The following is a 19,599-nucleotide window of genomic DNA, read 5'->3' as shown; positions in this document are numbered from 1 at the left end:
CAAAAAGCAAATGAGAAATGCCAGGCATGGCTGGAGGCCAAAATGGCAGGTTCCTGAGCTGGTTAGGTGTCTGAACTGCTTAGGTTTCTGACCTGCCACTTCCCTTCTGATGCAACCAAAGCTACAGCAGATGCTGATGTGCTGCAGGGACATTTTTACCAGGGATGGTGGAAGTGGTGCCAGCAGATGGCAACGGGATTTTGTCCAATGGCACGCAGGGCATGGGACAGGTGAGAAAGACAGAGGGATCAGTCAGTATTTGCTCCTTACCATGCCAGAAGTTTCTTTCCAGTAAGGAACTTCTCGTTCCATCATTTCAATGCCCACGATTCCAAAAGACCATATGTCCACTTTGGGGCCATATGGTTGACCTGTCACCACTTCAGGCGCCATCCACCCAGAAGTGCCGGCCACGGAGCTCTGTCTACTCTGCTCAGGGGGGAGCTGAGCAAAGAGGCCAAAGTCAGCTGTGGAGGAAACAACAAACCATCAAAGCCAGCTCCAGTTAGGAAACTAAGCAAAAAAATTCCCCACTCTCAGTCTAAGAATGCACTCTGTCATCTGCTGGAAATCTGTCCCTGCTCTATTTCCTCAGGGCTTTAGCCAAGTGTTAGAAATATGGTTAGTAATTTGTGGAAATAAAAGATGTATGAAATAGATATGTGTAAAATAAACGGCCGGTACACATCTTCCCCAGGATGGCGGAACCACGGCAGATGGGCAGAGTGGCGTCACCACGTTTACATGTGAAATACAACCTGGGCTGCACAGGAGATGGGCATTCACAGAAGCATGCACCCAGTGACGCCCAAGCGATGATGGCCCGGACGAGATACCTATCTGAGATGACCAGAGCCATCAACACCTTCCATCTGAATGCCAGATTCCGGGAATCGAGGAAATTTATTATTCTATTCCCAGACGAAGGTTTTGTGCAGCCCGAACCGAAGAATGAAACCAACTTGAATATGAAGAAGGAGACAAAGAGACTCTGCCGCGGGCAAATTAAATCATATAAGAACTGCTACCTCGGAGCAGCCAGTGTGGACGAGGAGAATTTGGTGCTAGTGAGACCAATCTCACGTCCACCCGGCTCACTTCCCGGGGGTGGTACGCTGTCCGATTGATTGGTGGCTGTCAGGAATGTATTACGGTCGCAAAATAAATTTTATTTTTAATTTTTTTTTATCAAAATTGGCTATTTTTCATTTTTCATTTATAACACAAGGAAATAAGGAATTGTCCACTTCAAAACAACCTCATCATTTTTTTACACTACCTCCAGCAGTGGCCTTTTTTATCTGAAGCTTTAGACTTGTAGCTCCCTCCCTCTTGAAAGGACACACACAAATCAATGCCACTGTTGACTGCTTGTGGTTCCCTGTCATATCTCTGTGCACATTGCAGCCATGTCACCAGCTCACAGAGGGGTCCCTGCACTGCCACCAGCACCATTTCTGGGGAGCTGGCAGTCACTCCAAGCAGCCCCACACCCACATCCCTGGAATGCTGGACCTGACCAAGAATACACTGACCCAGCTTGACAGAGCCATCGGTTCTGAGAAGGATGTTGCAGCTCTTCAGACCTCGGTGGATCACGTGGTTGGAGTGAAGAAAATCCAATCCTTGCAGGCACTGAGAGAGGAAACAGAAACAGGAGGGCAAAACAGGTGATGTGATTTCATTACAAAAGAAAAGGCACAAAGAATCAAAAAGATTCCCTCTCCAGGGGAATGGGGAGTAATGGCAGAAGACAGTGCCACTGAGAGGAAGAGCTTGCTGCTGCAACACTGGCAGAGCAGGACCTTTCTAAGGAAAGGCATGTCAGCTTTTGAAAGAGCAACAGCACCTGCTGTTGTAGACTGTCCCCTGTACACCAGCCAAGATGACTGCTGCTGCAGGGGATGTGCTCTCGCCAGACAAGGGTTTGCCAAGGAATAAAAAGCCCCTGCAGTGTGAAGTGGATCACTTTTGGGTGGGAGGCTGCATGACAAAGGTTTTATTGCTGGCCTCAGCACAGACTTGGAAGTATCACATCAGTCACCTTCCTGCAGCAAACACTAGTTTGTGTGACTACTATACTTTTCAGTTGAGGACTGTGAGAAATTAGTCTCTTTTTCTTAGCCATTAGTTTCAAATCCTGCCCCCAGCACTTTTGCTTTTACAGGCAAGAAATGCAGTGCAGACAGGCTCGAGGTAAAGGTTTAGAGAGGCAAGGTGGGGAACAGCAAATACAAATATGAGACAGAGCCAGAATACAACAGCAGGAGACAAGAGTACAGGAACACAGTACAGTGAGTGCAGGGGCACTGGCAGGCATTTCACTTGAGATGCTTTTGCTTGCCCCTAGCATAGCAGCAACACACAAACAAAGCATTATGCATGAAATCACTCCTGTTCCAAGCCCCTGTTTCCCAGACAATCCTGCCCAAGCCCTCGGAAGCACAGATGGGATTGCTGACCTCCCGACTGACGGCTGCCATCTCTCTTTCAGACATGTGAGTCTCATTGATGACATCGCTCAGGGCGCCTCCATCCATGTACTCCATAACCAGCCAGAGTTCCTCACCCAGAAGGTAGCTGAAGGAAGGAAACAAGGGCGTGGAGATAAACATGCATGGCTACGTTGCTCTTTGGAAACAACAATGGTTGTTTCCAGGTGCCTTTGTGACGAGGACAGAATCAAAGGAATAGACATTCCCTCTCAGCTCTGCACTGTTTGCAATCTGTTCAGTCTCAAGGAGAAAGGCACAGCTGTGAAAAAGGAGATGGCTTAGATGGCCAGTAAGCAAAAAGTGCAGTTTAGTAAAAGCCCAGATAAAAAGCCTGTCACACATGCTATTTCTGGAAATAAACACCTAGTCTTCCTGGCATGCACAGCAATGGAAAAGGGACAACAATCCAAGGGAAATCCTCTATAGATGGTTTATCAGAACTTAAAAGGTGCTGAAAAAAAAATTGAAAAAATTAAGCCTCAAAAGAATGTGGAGGCAGTGAACATACAGGGTATTGAATTGGTAAAGTAGGGCTGACCCATGTTTTGAAAAATTTTCAAACTGTGTTTGCCAGGGTAGATTAATGCAGACAAAATGCACTCTCTTTCCACCCACTGGAGATAAGTAGAGCAATAATAATTAAACAATAATTAACAGCTCTATTTTCTGCCAGTGACCAAAGTGGGTTTTTAACTGTAAACAAATGTAGTCTGTAAACAAATGTTGCAGGGATAAAACAACACCCACTCACCTCTTTAAATAATTCACAATGTTTAGGTGCTTATTAATTTTCATGACCTTGAGTTCCTTAAAGGTTACTTCCCTTCTGATCAGTCCTTGAAGATTTATTTTCTTTATGGCCACCTAAAATGATGTTGAAAATCAGTAACAGTAAAAATTGGTTTCATGAGAACAACTTCTCACATGGAGTGAGTGATTTTGGATGACTCAGCCAAACTGCACCAAACTGCCTTGTGATTAGACATCTTAATGGGAGCAGACATTCCAACAGCCCATGTCTCTGCTGCCTTGGGGGCCAGTTACAGGACATGTGGGGCCACTGACATTTTTTCTTGACCATTTGGGAACAATTATGTCTCAACCATCACCCACAAAGCTCTGACCACACTCTCTGCTACTTTGGATGGGATTCAGAAGAAGTAATCCAGGCCTTCATACTCTGTGGATACATCCTGGGCTATGGGCAGGCCTTAGGGCTTTTAGGGATGCCTTGCAGATCTCTCCCTACGTGCAGTTCCCAAGTGCAGCACTGCAGGTGGCTAAGGAACTATCAGGAACTTTCAGATGTATTTGCTGGCAGCCAGAAATGAGAATTCAGGACTCTGAAGCTGTAGCCGCAAAGGGCAGTGAGGTGCTCTAAGGCACCACCTTTGTTTTAGCCATGGAGAGCGAGTGGGCGCGTCCTTCTCTGAAAGGAACCGCTGCCCTCCGTGCCTTCCTTCTGGCAGCTGAGAAGGACAAAGCCCCAAATGTATTTTGCAGGCTGGCACCAGTCTGTGCTTCTTGTGCCTTTTCAGCACAGCTCTACCCAAAGCTCCAGCCCCAGCTCACAGCAGAGGGCAAAGCCCCTCAAGAGCAGCAGAGTCTGCAGGGGCTTTTGACACTTACCTCTTCTCCTGTGGCAGTGTCGAGTGCTTTACAAACATCTCCAAAAGTCCTAGAAACAAAACAGCGGCAAAGAAAGGAGAAGTCATTTAGATCTTGCAGTGAAAGCCAACCCACACAGGAGATCTCAGCTGTAAATGCCTAAGACCTGCAGGATGCTGGAAACAAGGAGATGTCTTTGACAATGCCTTCTGACCACATTTACAAATTCTGATCAGCACTGACAATCTAAGCCCAGTGTCTGAACATGTTGGTAGCTTGTCTGAATTCACACATGATAGCTATTCCACCAGCAAAAAACCTGGTGCATAGTTTTGTAAAATTAACATTGCTTGGACTCACCCACTGCCAATATATTCCAGATTAGTGTATTTCATCATGGGATTTTCCATCTTCACCATTCTCCCTGGGGGAAACAAAATGCAAAATGCTCACTTGAAAGCAGAGATCCCGCTTTCTAGGTGATACAAAAGGCAGTCCCACTGCCTGGGGCTCTGAGCCCTCCCTTTGTGGACAGATGGCTAACAAGAACAGGAACAGGAACAACAACAAGAAAACAGATGTTCTGCAGCACAAGTGGCTGGCACAGAGACTGATTTTCTAGTGTCCTTTGAAGAGAGAGACCTCTTGACAGCGGACACACAGGGAAGCACAGGGAGATAGATTCAGAGGAGACAGAGACCAGAAGAGAACAGATACCAAGGCAAGAAAGTTTCTCATCTACAAACATTAAAGAGACCTTGAACTAATAGTGCCTTTGTTTTCTTGAGAAAAAGCACTGTGAGGTTCGACAAAAGGTTTCCTACTTGCTAAGATTGAATGCACCTTGACATCTAGAATCAATTTCTCTGAATAGATGCCAATTTCAGAACAGGAGGAATATTGCCAAGTGTTCCCATCTTTTCCACCTTGCAGCAGTTTACCAGAAGAATGCCTCTGTGTTTGTAAACCAGAGCAGCTCATGCTATAACCAGTGCCAATGGGACTTTCAGCACCAGGACTCTCACCCTTTATGAGCAGGCTGAGCTCAAAAACGCCCTGGCCTGTGCCCCTATGAAGAACTACACTGCTTCTCTTCACCCTGACAGCGCAGATCAGTCACTCCCACTGCACTCGCCCTCTCGGCACTGCACACATCCCCATATTCCCAACTCGGCATGGCGGGCATGGGCAGAGAGGACAGCAGTGCTCCTGAGGCACCAGCGTGACACAGACAGCTGCCAGAGGAGATGCTGGCCCTCTCCTGAGGCCAGGCCGTGCGATGCAGAAGCCGGCCCAGACGAGGGGTTGCTGCCTCAGGCAGCTCCGTGCTGCAGTGCTGGGCAGCAGCAGGACTCTCCCAGCTAAGGAAGGCTCCAGCCTCTGCAGTCCCACCAGCCCTCAGGGACAGGACAGCTACCACAACAAGGCTGGAAAAGCCCAAGCAGGAGCACTGACAAGCAGTGGGAAGAAGCCACAGGCAGCCTGAGCCCCGTACAAGCTGTTGCCCCCATTCAGGACACAACAGGATGGGCTTTGAGATCAGACACAGTGAGGTGCAGATCAATGGCCTTTTTGTCCCAACAGGTGATGGTAGACCCAGAATCCACTGGGCTCTGCTCTCAGCCCCACCAGGTCTTATTTGAGAGCACAGCACTGGCAGCTGTTATGGACAAGAAGCAGTTTAAATGCCTTGTGCTGCAGAATCACAAAGGACTTCATGTGTTTTCCAAGAGACTGATGTGAGCAGGGCTTCTGCCAATGCTAGTCACTCAAGCATTCACAGCCTTCTGCTGATCCAGGAACAATCCCTGCTTCTGCCTTCAGCCCAGAGGGAAGCCCAGTCTAAGCTGCCCTCAGAGGCAGCAGGAACACCCAGGTGCTCTCTTGCTGCCTCAGAGCACTGCCAGGACTTCCTGTGGGCAGTCCTAAGTGTCCTTGTGACACCAAACTGAGGAGGACCCTTTGGTACAGCTATGCTGACACATGCACACAATACACTGTCGCTCAGACAAGAAAGACACCAGACGTACTCCATTGCTCCAGGGAGTCACCCTTCATCTGCTGTTGCTGAGCGGCAGCTGGGTCAGCGCAGGAGGTGAACCAAGTGCCCCAGCTCCACTTCTCCGGCTGGAGAGCAAAGGCTCCTTGGGATGGTGCTGCTGCTGCTGCTGCTGCTGCAGCAGCTGCTTCGGTGAGAAGGCCACTGCAGATCTGAGACAAGAAATGAGTTTGTGTCAGGAAAGTGGCTGGCAGAGATTTCCCTGAGATCCCATTTCAAATGCAAACCCTTAGGAAAGCTGCTGTCAGCCACATACAGAGCTCTTCAACTGGATTGGTTTGGCTGTCCGCTTGTGAAACCAAATGGTCAAAACCAAAGGCTGGTTTAACTCGAGTTCATAGCCAGTTTCATGTTCTGAAGGATGACTGCAACAATGACCGCTCTACATCCTCCCAAGGACTCCTTTCCCCCTCTTAGGCTGCAGACACATTGCAGCTCCTGGTTCTAATGTTTTACCTCCTGCTCTTGATTTGTCTTTTCCTGCACCTGCATCCTCGGGATGTGCTTATCCTGCAGCATCTCTGGTTGCTTTGGTTCCTGGGCCTCACTCCAGTCTTGGGTCTTTTGGTCTCCTGTCATTTGCTGGAACTCTTCAAAGGCTTCCAGGTAGGATGTCAACATATGCACCTCAAGTCAAACAGAACAAAGCAGTCAGAGACTACAGCTTGTCCCTGTCAGCCAGGAGTCATCCACTGTGAGGAAAGAGAAAGAACAGGACAGGAGCAGATTCACAAGGGATACAGATAGCCTGTGGCTTGTATTCCAGATCTATCTGAGTGACCATGTACACCTGCAAAAACCCCAAGAAACAAGGGGACCTGGAAGAAGTCCCCAGGACTTTTTTTGGATGACTTCTGATCAAGATGTCAAAGGACTAATCCCACTGTCCAAGTCAACATCTGAGATTCAGCAGACCAGGAAGTGTCCTTCAGAGCAGCTGTGATAGAGGCCTCAGCAGGGTGGCATTTAGAGGCATCAATCCACCCCTCCCCTGCTCAGCAGAGGAAAGGCAAGAATGGCAGAAAGCACCAGTTTGGTGACTTCAGAGGCTGTTGCTATTTCACTCACTTTCGCATCTAGAGCCATTTTCTCCTGAAGGAGGAGTTTAAATTTCTTTACGATGATTTCAAGAATTTCTTCTGGCCTCTTCTTCCTTGCCTTGTTCCTAGCCTCAGTTTCCTGCAGCTCTGCCTGCCTCTGTTCATAAAGGTTCTGTAGAGAACAAGAGAGAGGATGTTTCATGAGTGGAGTGGCTGCCACTCTTTCTGGTTTTGTTGATCGCTCCTGTGCTGATGGAGATTCATCTCCTCTTGAATTCTTCTCATCTCATCTTTGTTCCTCCTCTTCACTGCCATGAGGCACTCTGAGCTTTGGGCAGATCTGCTTGTGGTCTGCCGTGATGTTCTGTACATACAAATGCAGAGCAAGTGACTGGGAGCTGCCATCAGGCTCAGCCTTTTCCTCTTGCAGCCTCAAAATCACATCTATTCAGCCACTTCTTTCTGCTTCCCTACCCACCTCTGCTTCCAATGTAACCCTCCTGTCCCAGTGCTGATCTCTGCAGATTCCAAGGCTCTGTGCTTTCAGTGCCTGTAGGACTCCTGACCTCCTCAGGCCCAAGAGCTCAGTTTTATGCCCCTCTTCCTGCCCTTCCCTCTGTCACCTGGCCAGTCAGGCTTACCTGGCCATTCTGCTGTGCCTCTTCCACCTGCTGCCTGAGCTGCTCTTCCTGCTGTCGGGCTAGGAACAGCTCTCCCTGAGCCTGGCATGGCATCTCTGATAAAGCAATCTGCTCTGGCTCTTTCTCTACAAGGACCTGCACAGAAAGCAAGAGAAGATGGGTTTCAACTTGCCATACAACATTTGTGAGGCAAGACTCAAAGACTGATGGGCTCACACGTTCCCAAAGCTCTGTGCTGCTGCTCTCCTGGGTCATTCTCTGCCCATGGGGAGGCACAGATTCCAAAGTGACCCTGGCACTACAATCAGGGGCCATCTGGCACTGAAGCTCCAACAGCCTGTCAGCCAGCTGTCAGGGAATGTGTGGCATTTCTCAAGGCTCTGGTGAGGGCCTCCCTCTGCTTCTGCCATGTCCTCTTTGTCTTTCAGTAGTGACTGACACCTGGCCCTGTCCCACAGCTCCATCCTGGCTCTGCAGGTGGCCTCCTGGCTGAGCTCACCCCTTGGGAAAGACATTTCTGCAGTTCACCTTCTCCTCAGGCCTGAACCAGCATTCCTGCCTTTCTGACATCTACACTCTTGTTAGAAATCCTGGTCATTCAGGAGATAAGGATGCATGCAAAGATCCTCTGATGGACATCAGAGAGCTTCTATGGTTCTCTGCACCTCAGTATATGCAAGAGGACCAAGGTGTTTCTTCTCCCTCTTTTGTCAGCTGAGAATTCTGACCAGCAGTAACAGAGACTCTCATAAGGCCCCATTAACGAATGCACTAACACACCCCTGGGGATGCCAGTGAAGGAAAGCATGTGTCATGTAATGCATGTATGAGCAGAGTCACCAAACACCACCTAACCATGGAATTGTTCCACCTCTCTTGGACAAGCAGAAATTTAAAGAATAAACTGGGGACTTCAGGGCAGAAGAGGCCAGAGGAGGAAAACAGCTCTGAGGGGAAAAAAACCACCATATATGGAGGGGGAAACATCTCTGCCTGCTCGGAATTGGTCAAGAGAACATGTCTCTAATCCTCTCCCAAAAGGGATGCTTTAGGTGAGCTTTGCACTTCCAACAACCTTTGTGCCAGAGCTGGGAAAATTCAATTATGTAAATGTTACATAGATAGACAGATAGACAGATAGAAACATAGACAGATAGATCTCACTGATATAATCTATCTTTACTGTACTCTCTGCTGCTGCACACATCAACACTTGGTAGCCAGTGCCCTGGTCAGCAGCAATCATGAGATTGCTGGTCTGTTGCTTCAATAAACCACACTCTTGGGGAATCTGGAGCGTGTAAGTCCTTATGGAAAGTTATCTGATCCAGAGCACTGCACTGGGAGCTGCACTCCTTGTGCATCTGTGCTGGAGCAACTTCTTCTCTTGGACTCGACCACACTGACAATTCTAATGTGGCTGTAATAAGACATAAAGCCCAGCCCCTCCCAGCTCCTCTGATTTCTGAGGACCAGCTGGAATGCAAAGGCATTGATATCCTGCTAAATTCCCAAAAACAACACATACTGATTCATTAGGATGAAAAAAGGCACAGGCACTGATAAGCTCAAACTGGTCTGTAATGTCATACTGTCTACCCTGAATCCACAAAAGCTTCTTCTGCACCAAGATGCCAGCAGCGAAGGATGACTTCACAAGCAAAAACATTATATTCTCCAAAAGCGACACCCAGGAAATCATAATTCTAGCAGACCAAGTCCCACTACGATAAAAGAACAAAAAATAATGAGGAAAAGTACCATAGATGGGAGAAAAAGAAAATGGGACAAGACTAGTACTCCAAGCAAAACAAAAAATAGAAAAAAAAAAACCTGGAAAAAGTCACACAGGAAAAAGACTAAAATATTTGCATGCATTGAGGAAAAGCTGAAAGTCCCTCACGAGACTCCCCTTGTCCAGGCGACAGCTCCCTCAGCACCTCCTCCCTGGGCTTATGCTCCACACCCTTGCCCACCTCCCGTCTCCTTCTGGCCACACACTCCAGCCCCTCAATGACTTGCTGCTTCACAGGGGCCCACAACTGCACACAGCACTCGCTGCAGCCGCGGCCGCAGCGCTGCCCAGCACAGGCCGGCGCTCACTGCCCTGCTCCTGCTGCCCCTCTGCTGCTGACACAGCCCACCATGCCCTTGGCCTTCTTGGCCGCCTGCCCACACGCTGCCTCACGTGCAGCTGCTCTTCACCACCAGCAGCCCTGCCTCCTTTTGGCCCACGCAGCTCGCCAGACACACTCTTGCCCATCTGACTTCAAATACTGCATCCTCCATTTCAACATCTCCTTCCTCTTCTCTACAACGCAACACAGCACTCAAGGACTTCCAGCTTCACCTCCACTCCAGGCTCCAGTGCACTTGCCAAAGCTGCAGACTTCACCGCAAAAGGGATCCACAGAAACTCCCCGCTTCTGCCTTTTGCCTCACAAGAAGCCTAAGCCAATACGCGCTTCCTTTCCTTGGCCACACGGCACAAGAATTGCCCCCCCCCCCAGCTTCACGCACAGCACACTCATCTCCTTGCAGCCTATCAAAAGCCAACACACAGCTGGGCCCAAAGAGGCTGTACAAATGAAGAACTGCTCAAGAAAACTGCAGAACACTTCCACAAGCCAACACACCTTTCCACAAAGGAAAAACAAACAAACAAAGCCCTGGGGTCGCCAGCACCACCACCTGTGCCCTTGGCCAATGCACTGCAGAAGCCCAGACATAGAGCTGCATTCAGCCAGGCAGCCAAAAGCTCACCCAGAGCCCCCAGCTCTTCGGTGCCTCAACATGACTGGGCAAAGGCCAATTTCCAGCTGGCACACCCTGCTGGAAATGACTACGTCCTGCAGGACTCCAGCACTCCGCCTCCTCGGCCTGCAACAGCAAGTGCTGGCTGCTCACAAATGTGCACCTCTGCCTTGCCCTAAAGACAGCGCCACCCACAGCTGGCACTTACTCTCTTGCAAGGATCAGCCTGGGGTGTCACCACACACGGATGCTTCTGCTTCTCTCCCTTCCTTTGCTCCTCTTTGCCTTCTTGTCCGGGAGCAGAGGGAGCCACGGGAGAGACGGCTGTTCCTTTCGTCACCTGTGGCAAGAGAGAAGCATGAGGGACACGCCGTTACCTAGCATTCTAAACCCAGTTCTCCTGCCACCTACAACCACATCTTCTAAGGAGAACTCATCAGCTCTCTTAGCAATGGCATTCTAAGTCACTCCAAACAGATGAAAATGGGCCAATTCAACACAACGCTATATGCCTAGGAATTTCACATTCCTCCTTGCCTGCTATCAGCAAGCAACCTTGTCTCTGCAAAACGCAGCTTTTATTTCTTGCAAGCTCTGAAATGGACAAGTAGCAAAGAGGCACCAAGGCCTTTGCTCTTGCTGCTGCAGACTGGGAAAACTACAAGTGGATCACAATCCCATCCTGTGCTGGAAAAGGGCAGGAAATGTTGTGCAGAAGCCCCCTTGCTGGCTGCAGAAAGACAAAATGAACAGGGCTTCTCCTCCTAGCATACCAAAAAACGCAGAAGCCACAGGGTGCAAGCAGCAGCTACTCCAGCCTCAAAAGCACTGGCATGCACTGAGGCCATGTTTGACAGGGCAACAGCCTTTGTGCTCACCGCTGTCACGTCGGCATCTATGGAAGTCTGCCTGAAGGTTCCTCACGAGACTCCCCTTGTCCAGGCGACAGCTCCCTCAGCACCTCCTCCCTGGGCTTATGCTCCACACCCTTGCCCACCTCCCGTCTCCTTCTGGCCACACACTCCAGCCCCTCAATGACTTGCTGCTTCACAGGGGCCCACAACTGCACACAGCACTCACTGCAGCTGCGGCCGCAGCGCTGCCCAGCACAGGCCGGCGCTCACTGCCCTGCTCCTGCTGCCCCTCTGCTGCTGACACAGCCCACCAAGCCCTTGGCCTTCTTGGCCGCCTGCCCACACGCTGCCTCACGTCCAGCTGCTCTGGACCACCAGCAGCCCTGCCTCCTTTTGGCCCACGCAGCTCGCCAGACACACTCTTGCCCATCTGACTTCAAATACTGCATCCTCCATTTCAACATCTCCTTCCTCTACTCTACAACGCAACACAGCACTCAAGGACTTCCAGCTTCACCCCCACTCCAGGCTCCAGTGCACTTGCCAAAGCTGCAGACTTCACCGCAAAAGGGATCCACAGAAACTCCCCGCTTCTGCCTTTTGCCTCACAAGAAGCCTAAGCCAATACGCGCTTCCTTTCCTTGGCCACACGGCACAAGAATGCCCCCCCCACCACAGATTCACGCACAGCACACTCATCTCCTTGCAGCCTATCAAAAGCCAACACACAGCTGGGCCCAAAGAGGCTGTACAAATGAAGAACTGCTCAAGAAAACTGCAGAACACTTCCACAAGCCAACACACCTTTCCACAAAGGAAAAACAAACAAACAAAGCCCTGGGGTCGCCAGCACCACCACCTGTGCCCTTGGCCAATGCACTGCAGAAGCCCAGACATAGAGCTGCACTCAGCCAGGCAGCCAAAAGCTCACCCAGAGCCCCCAGTCTTCGGTGCCTCAACATGACTGGGCAAAGGCCAATTTCCAGCTGGCACGTCCTGCAGGAAATGACAACGTCCTGCAGGACTCCAGCACTCCGCCTCCTCGGCCAGCAACATCAAGTGCTGGCTGCTCACAAATGTGCACCTCTGCCTTGCCCTAAAGACAGCGCCACCCACAGCTGGCACTTACTCTCTTGCAAGGATCAGCCGGGGCTGTCACCACACACGGAGGCTTCTGCTTCTCTCGCTCCCTTTGCTCCTCTTTGCCTTCTTGTCCGGGAGCAGAGGGAGCCACGGGAGAGACGGCTGTTCCTTTCGTCACCTGTGGCAAGAGAGAAGCATGAGGGACACGCCGTTACCTAGCATTCTAAACCCAGTTCTCCTGCCACCTACAACCACATCTTCTAAGGAGAACTGATCAGCTCTCTTAGCAATGGCATTCTAAGTCACTCCAACCAGATGAAAATGGGCCAATTCAACACAACGCTATATGCCTAGGAATTTCACATTCCTCCTTGCCTGCTATCAGCAAGCAACCTTGTCTCTGCAAAACACAGCTTTTATTTCTTGCAAGCTCTGAAATGGACAAGTAGCAAAGAGCCGCCAAGGCCTTTGCTCTTGCTGCTGCAGACAGGGAATACTACAAGTGGATCACAATCCCATCCTGTGCTGGAAAAGGGCAGGAAATGTTGTACAGAAGCCCCCTTGCTGGCTGCAGAAAGACAAAATGAACAGGGCTTCTCCTCCTAGCATACCAAAAAACGCAGAAGCCACAGGGTGCAAGCGGCAGCTACTCCAGCCTCAAAAGCACTGGCATGCACTGAGGCCATGTTTGACAGGGCAACAGCCTTTGTGCTCACCGCTGTCACGTCGGCATCTATGGAAGTCTGCCTGAAGGTCCCTCACGAGACTCCCCTTGTCCAGGCGACAGCTCCCTCAGCACCTCCTCCCTGGGCTTATGCTCCACACCCTTGCCCACCTCCCGTCTCCTTCTGGCCACACGCTCCAGCCCCTCAATGACTTGCTGCTTCACAGGGGCCCACAACTGCACACAGCACTCACTGCAGCTGCGGCCCCAGCGCTGCCCAGCACAGGCCGGCGCTCACTGCCCTGCTCCTGCTGCCCCTCTGCTGCTGACACAGCCCACCAAGCCCTTGGCCTTCTTGGCCGCCTGCCCACACGCTGCCTCATGTCCAGCTGCTCTGGACCACCAGCAGCCCTGCCTCCTTTTGGCCCACGCAGCTCGCCAGACACACTCTTGCCCATCTGACTTCAAATACTGCATCCTCCATTTCAACATCTCCTTCCTCTACTCTACAACGCAACACAGCACTCAAGGACTTCCAGCTTCACCCCCACTCCAGGCTCCAGTGCACTTGCCAAAGCTGCAGACTTCACCGCAAAAGGGATCCACAGAAACTCCCCGCTTCTGCCTTTTGCCTCACAAGAAGCCTAAGCCAATACGCGCTTCCTTTCCTTGGCCACACGGCACAAGAATGCCCCTCCCCCCCCACAGATTCACGCACAGCACACTCATCTCCTTGCAGCCTATCAAAAGCCAACACACAGCTGGGCCCAAAGAGGCTGTACAAATGAAGAACTGCTCAAGAAAACTGCAGAACACTTCCACAAGCCAACACACCTTTCCACAAAGGAAAAACAAACAAACAAAGCCCTGGGGTCGCCAGCACCACCACCTGTGCCCTTGGCCAATGCACTGCAGAAGCCCAGACATAGAGCTGCACTCAGCCAGGCAGCCAAAAGCTCACCCAGAGCCCCCAGTCTTCGGTGCCTCAACATGACTGGGCAAAGGCCAATTTCCAGCTGGCACGTCCTGCAGGAAATGACAACGTCCTGCAGGACTCCAGCACTCCGCCTCCTCGGCCAGCAACATCAAGTGCTGGCTGCTCACAAATGTGCACCTCTGCCTTGCCCTAAAGACAGCGCCACCCACAGCTGGCACTTACTCTCTTGCAAGGATCAGCCGGGGCTGTCACCACACACAGAGGCTTCTGCTTCTCTCGCTCCCTTTGCTCCTCTTTGCCTTCTTGTCCGGGAGCAGAGGGAGCCACGGGAGAGACGGCTGTTCCTTTCGTCACCTGTGGCAAGAGAGAAGCATGAGGGACACGCCGTTACCTAGCATTCTAAACCCAGTTCTCCTGCCACCTACAACCACATCTTCTAAGGAGAACTCATCAGCTCTCTTAGCAATGGCATTCTAAGTCACTCCAACCAGATGAAAATGGGCCAATTCAACACAACGCTATATGCCTAGGAATTTCACATTCCTCCTTGCCTGCTATCAGCAAGCAACCTTGTCTCTGCAAAACGCAGCTTTTATTTCTTGCAAGCTCTGAAATGGACAAGTAGCAAAGAGCCGCCAAGGCCTTTGCTCTTGCTGCTGCAGACAGGGAATACTACAAGTGGATCACAATCCCATCCTGTGCTGGAAAAGGGCAGGAAAAGTTGTACAGAAGCCCCCTTGCTGGCTGCAGAAAGACAAAATGAACAGGGCTTCTCCTCCTAGCATACCAAAAAACGCAGAAGCCACAGGGTGCAAGCGGCAGCTACTCCAGCCTCAAAAGCACTGGCATGCACTGAGGCCATGTTTGACAGGGCAACAGCCTTTGTGCTCACCGCTGTCACGTCGGCATCTATGGAAGTCTGCCTGAAGGTCCCTCACGAGACTCCCCTTGTCCAGGCGACAGCTCCCTCAGCACCTCCTCCCTGGGCTTATGCTCCACACCCTTGCCCACCTCCCGTCTCCTTCTGGCCACACACTCCAGCCCCTCAATGACTTGCTGCTTCACAGGGGCCCACAACTGCACACAGCACTCACTGCAGCTGCGGCCGCAGCGCTGCCCAGCACAGGCCGGCGCTCACTGCCCTGCTCCTGCTGCCCCTCTGCTGCTGACACAGCCCACCAAGCCCTTGGCCTTCTTGGCCGCCTGCCCACACGCTGCCTCACGTCCAGCTGCTCTGGACCACCAGCAGCCCTGCCTCCTTTTGGCCCACGCAGCTCGCCAGACACACTCTTGCCCATCTGACTTCAAATACTGCATCCTCCATTTCAACATCTCCTTTCTCTTCTCTACAACGCAACACAGCACTCAAGGACTTCCAGCTTCACCCCCACTCCAGCCTCCAGTGCACTTGCCAAAGCTGCAGACTTCACCGCAAAAGGGATCCACAGAAACTCCCCGCTTCTGCCTTTTGCCTCACAAGAAGCCTAAGCCAATACGCACTTCCTTTCCTTGGCCACACGGCACAAGAATGCCCCCCCCACCACAGATTCACGCACAGCACACTCATCTCCTTGCAGCTTATCAAAAGCCAACACACAGCTGGGCCCAAAGAGGCTGTACAAATGAAGAACTGCTCAAGAAAACTGCAGAACACTTCCACAAGCCAACACACCTTTCCACAAAGGAAAAACAAACAAACAAAGCCCTGGGGTCGCCAGCACCACCACCTGTGCCCTTGGCCAATGCACTGCAGAAGCCCAGACATAGAGCTGCACTCAGCCAGGCAGCCAAAAGCTCACCCAGAGCCCCCAGCTCTTCGGTGCCTCAACGTGACTGGGCAAAGGCCAATTTCCAGCTGGCACGGCCTGCAGGAAATGACAACGTCCTGCAGGACTCCAGCACTCCGCCTCCTCGGCCAGCAACATCAAGGGCTGGCTGCTCACAAACGTGCACCTCTGCCTTGCCCTAAAGACAGCGCCACCCACAGCTGGCACTTACTCTCTTGCAAGGATCAGCCGGGGCTGTCACCACAGACGGATGCTTCTGCTTCTCTCCCTCCCTTTGCTCCTCTTTGCCTTCTTGTCCGGGAGCAGAGGGAGCCACGGGAGAGACGGCTGTTCCTTTCGTCACCTGTGGCAAGAGAGAAGCATGAGGGACACGCCGTTACCTAGCATTCTAAACCCAGTTCTCCTGCCACCTACAACCACATCTTCTAAGGAGAACTCATCAGCTCTCTTAGCAATGGCATTCTAAGTCACTCCAACCAGATGAAAATGGGCCAATTCAACACAACGCTATATGCCTAGGAATTTCACATTCCTCCTTGCCTGCTATCAGCAAGCAACCTTGTCTCTGCAAAACGCAGCTTTTATTTCTTGCAAGCTCTGAAATGGACAAGTAGCAAAGAGGCACCAAGGCCTTTGCTCTTGCTGCTGCAGACTGGGAAAACTACAAGTGGATCACAATCCCATCCTGTGCTGGAAAAGGGCAGGAAATGTTGTGCAGAAGCCCCCTTGCTGGCTGCAGAAAGACAAAATGAACAGGGCTTCTCCTCCTAGCATACCAAAAAACGCAGAAGCCACAGGGTGCAAGCAGCAGCTACTCCAGCCTCAAAAGCACTGGCATGCACTGAGGCCATGTTTGACAGGGCAACAGTCCTTGTGCTCACCACTGTCACGTCAGCATCTATGGAAGTCTGCCTGAAGGTCCCTCACGAGACTCCCCTTGTCCAGGCGACAGCTCCCTCAGCACCTCCTCACTGGGCTTATGCTCCACACCCTTGCCCACCACTCATCTCCTTCTGGGCACACGCTCCAGCCCCTCAATGACTTGCTGCTTCACAGGGGCCCACAACTGCACACAGCACTCGCTGCAGCTGCGGCCGCAGCGCTGCCCAGCATTGGTCGACGCTCACTGCCCTGCTCCTGCTGCCCTCTGCTGCTGACACAGCCCACCATGCCCTTGGCCTTCTTGGCCGCCTGCCCACACGCTGCCTCACGTCCAGCTGCTCTTCACCACCAGCAGCCCTGCCACCTTTTGGCCCACGCAGCTCGCCAGACACACTCTTGCCCATCTGACTTCAAATACTGCATCCTCCATTTCAACATCTCCTTTCTCTTCTCTACAACGCAACACAGCACTCAAGGACTTCCAGCTTCACCCCCACTCCAGGCTCCAGTGCACTTGCCAAAGCTGCTGACTTCACCGGAAAAAGGGATCCACAGAAACTCCCCGCTTCTGCCTTTTGCCTCACAAGAAGCCTTCGCAACTACGCGCTTCCTTTCCTTGGCCACACGGCACAAGAATGGGCCCCCACAGCTTCACGCACAGCACACTCATCTCCTTGCAGCTTATCAAAAGCCAACACACAGCTGGGCCCAAAGAGGCTGTACAAATGAAGAACTGCTCAAGAAAACTGCAGAACACTTCCACAAGCCAACACACCTTTCCACAAAGGAAAAACAAACAAACAAAGCCCTGGGGTCGCCAGCACCACCACCTGTGCCCTTGGCCAATGCACTGCAGAAGCCCAGACATAGAGCTGCATTCAGCCAGGCAGCCAAAAGCTCACCCAGAGCCCCCAGCTCTTCGGTGCCTCAACATGACTGGGCAAAGGCCAATTTCCAGCTGGCACACCCTGCTGGAAATGACTACGTCCTGCAGGACTCCAGCACTCCGCCTCCTCGGCCAGCAACATCAAGTGCTGGCTGCTCACAAATGTGCACCTCTGCCTTGCCCTAAAGACAGCGCCACCCACAGCTGGCACTTACTCTCTTGCAAGGATCAGCCGGGGCTGTCACCACACACGGACGATTCTGCTTCTCTCGCTCCCTTTGCTCCTCTTTGCCTTCTTGTCCGGGAGCAGAGGGAGCCACGGGAGAGACGGCTGTTCCTTTCGTCACCTGTGGCAAGAGAGAAGCATGAGGGACACGCCGTTACCTAGCATTCTAAACCCAGTTCTCCTGCCACCTACAACCACATCTTCTAAGGAGAACTCATCAGCTCTCTTAGCAATGGCATTCTAAGTCACTCCAACCAGATGAAAATGGGCCAATTCAACACAACGCTATATGCCTAGGAATTTCACATTCCTCCTTGCCTGCTATCAGCAAGCAACCTTGTCTCTGCAAAACACAGCTTTTATTTCTTGCAAGCTCTGAAATGGACAAGTAGCAAAGAGGCGCCAAGGCCTTTGCTCTTGCTGCTGCAGACAGGGAAAACTACAAGTGGATCACAATCCCATCCTGTGCTGGAAAAGGGCAGGAAATGTTGTACAGAAGCCCCCTTGCTGGCTGCAGAAAGACAAAATGAACAGGGCTTCTCCTCCTAGCATACCAAAAAACGCAGAAGCCACAGGGTGCAAGCGGCAGCTACTCCAGCCTCAAAAGCACTGGCATGCACTGAAGGCCATGTTTGACAGGGCAACAGCCTTTGTGCTCACCGCTGTCACGTCGGCATCTATGGAAGTCTGCCTGAAGGTTCCTCACGAGACTCCCCTTGTCCAGGCGACAGCTCCCTCAGCACCTCCTCCCTGGGCTTATGCTCCACACCCTTGCCCACCTCCCGTCTCCTTCTGGCCACACGCTCCAGCCCCTCAATGACTTGCTGCTTCACAGGGGCCCACAACTGCACACAGCACTCACTGCAGCTGCGGCCCCAGCGCTGCCCAGCACAGGCCGGCGCTCACTGCCCTGCTCCTGCTGCCCCTCTGCTGCTGACACAGCCCACCAAGCCCTTGGCCTTCTTGGCCGCCTGCCCACACGCTGCCTCATGTCCAGCTGCTCTGGACCACCAGCAGCCCTGCCTCCTTTTGGCCCACGCAGCTCGCCAGACACACTCTTGCCCATCTGACTTCAAATACTGCATCCTCCATTTCAACATCTCCTTCCTCTACTCTACAACGCAACACAGCACTCAAGGACTTCCAGCTTCACCCCCACTCCAGGCTCCAGTGCACTTGCCAAAGCTGCAGACTTCACCGCAAAAGGGATCCACAGAAACTCCCCGCTTCTGCCTTTTGCCTCACAAGAAGCCTAAGCCAATACGCGCTTCCTTTCCTTGGCCACACGGCACAAGAATGCCCCTCCCCCCCCACAGATTCACGCACAGCACACTCATCTCCTTGCAGCCTATCAAAAGCCAACACACAGCTGGGCCCAAAGAGGCTGTACAAATGAAGAACTGCTCAAGAAAACTGCAGAACACTTCCACAAGCCAACACACCTTTCCACAAAGGAAAAACAAACAAACAAAGCCCTGGGGTCGCCAGCACCACCACCTGTGCCCTTGGCCAATGCACTGCAGAAGCCCAGACATAGAGCTGCACTCAGCCAGGCAGCCAAAAGCTCACCCAGAGCCCCCAGTCTTCGGTGCCTCAACATGACTGGGCAAAGGCCAATTTCCAGCTGGCACGTCCTGCAGGAAATGACAACGTCCTGCAGGACTCCAGCACTCCGCCTCCTCG

General features: G+C 52.0%; 1 protein-coding gene across 20 annotated transcripts in view; it reads right to left on the bottom strand.

Moving 5' to 3' along the window:
- Positions 1–19,599, bottom strand: part of LOC135290639 (collagen alpha-1(IV) chain-like) — a 68,072-nt gene that overhangs the window by 3,592 nt on the left and 44,881 nt on the right. For 14 of the 20 annotated variants that reach the window (XM_064404578.1, XM_064404577.1, XM_064404576.1 and 11 more), the window contains 15 exons: positions 17,906–18,037; positions 16,134–16,265; positions 14,358–14,489; positions 12,581–12,712; positions 10,806–10,937; positions 7,844–7,978; positions 7,231–7,374; positions 6,619–6,789; positions 6,134–6,314; positions 4,464–4,527; positions 4,125–4,173; positions 3,247–3,359; positions 2,463–2,580; positions 1,536–1,635; positions 271–467 (listed from right to left, as the gene is read on the bottom strand). In XM_064404578.1, coding sequence (XP_064260648.1) covers positions 271–467; positions 1,536–1,635; positions 2,463–2,580; positions 3,247–3,359; positions 4,125–4,173; positions 4,464–4,527; positions 6,134–6,314; positions 6,619–6,789; positions 7,231–7,374; positions 7,844–7,978; positions 10,806–10,937; positions 12,581–12,712; positions 14,358–14,489; positions 16,134–16,265; positions 17,906–18,037 — 1,932 coding nt within the window. The remainder of the gene's footprint in view (positions 1–270; positions 468–1,535; positions 1,636–2,462; positions 2,581–3,246; positions 3,360–4,124; positions 4,174–4,463; positions 4,528–6,133; positions 6,315–6,618; positions 6,790–7,230; positions 7,375–7,843; positions 7,979–10,805; positions 10,938–12,580; positions 12,713–14,357; positions 14,490–16,133; positions 16,266–17,905; positions 18,038–19,599) is intronic. The other 6 variants (XM_064404581.1, XM_064404567.1, XM_064404575.1 and 3 more) reach the window with 5 other exon arrangements.

The sequence above is a fragment of the Passer domesticus genome, chromosome Z (assembly GCF_036417665.1).
Source record: "Passer domesticus isolate bPasDom1 chromosome Z, bPasDom1.hap1, whole genome shotgun sequence".
NCBI lineage: Eukaryota > Metazoa > Chordata > Aves > Passeriformes > Passeridae > Passer > Passer domesticus.
Note: the sequence above shows the minus strand (reverse complement) of the source record. Positions and strands in the feature narration are given on the sequence as shown.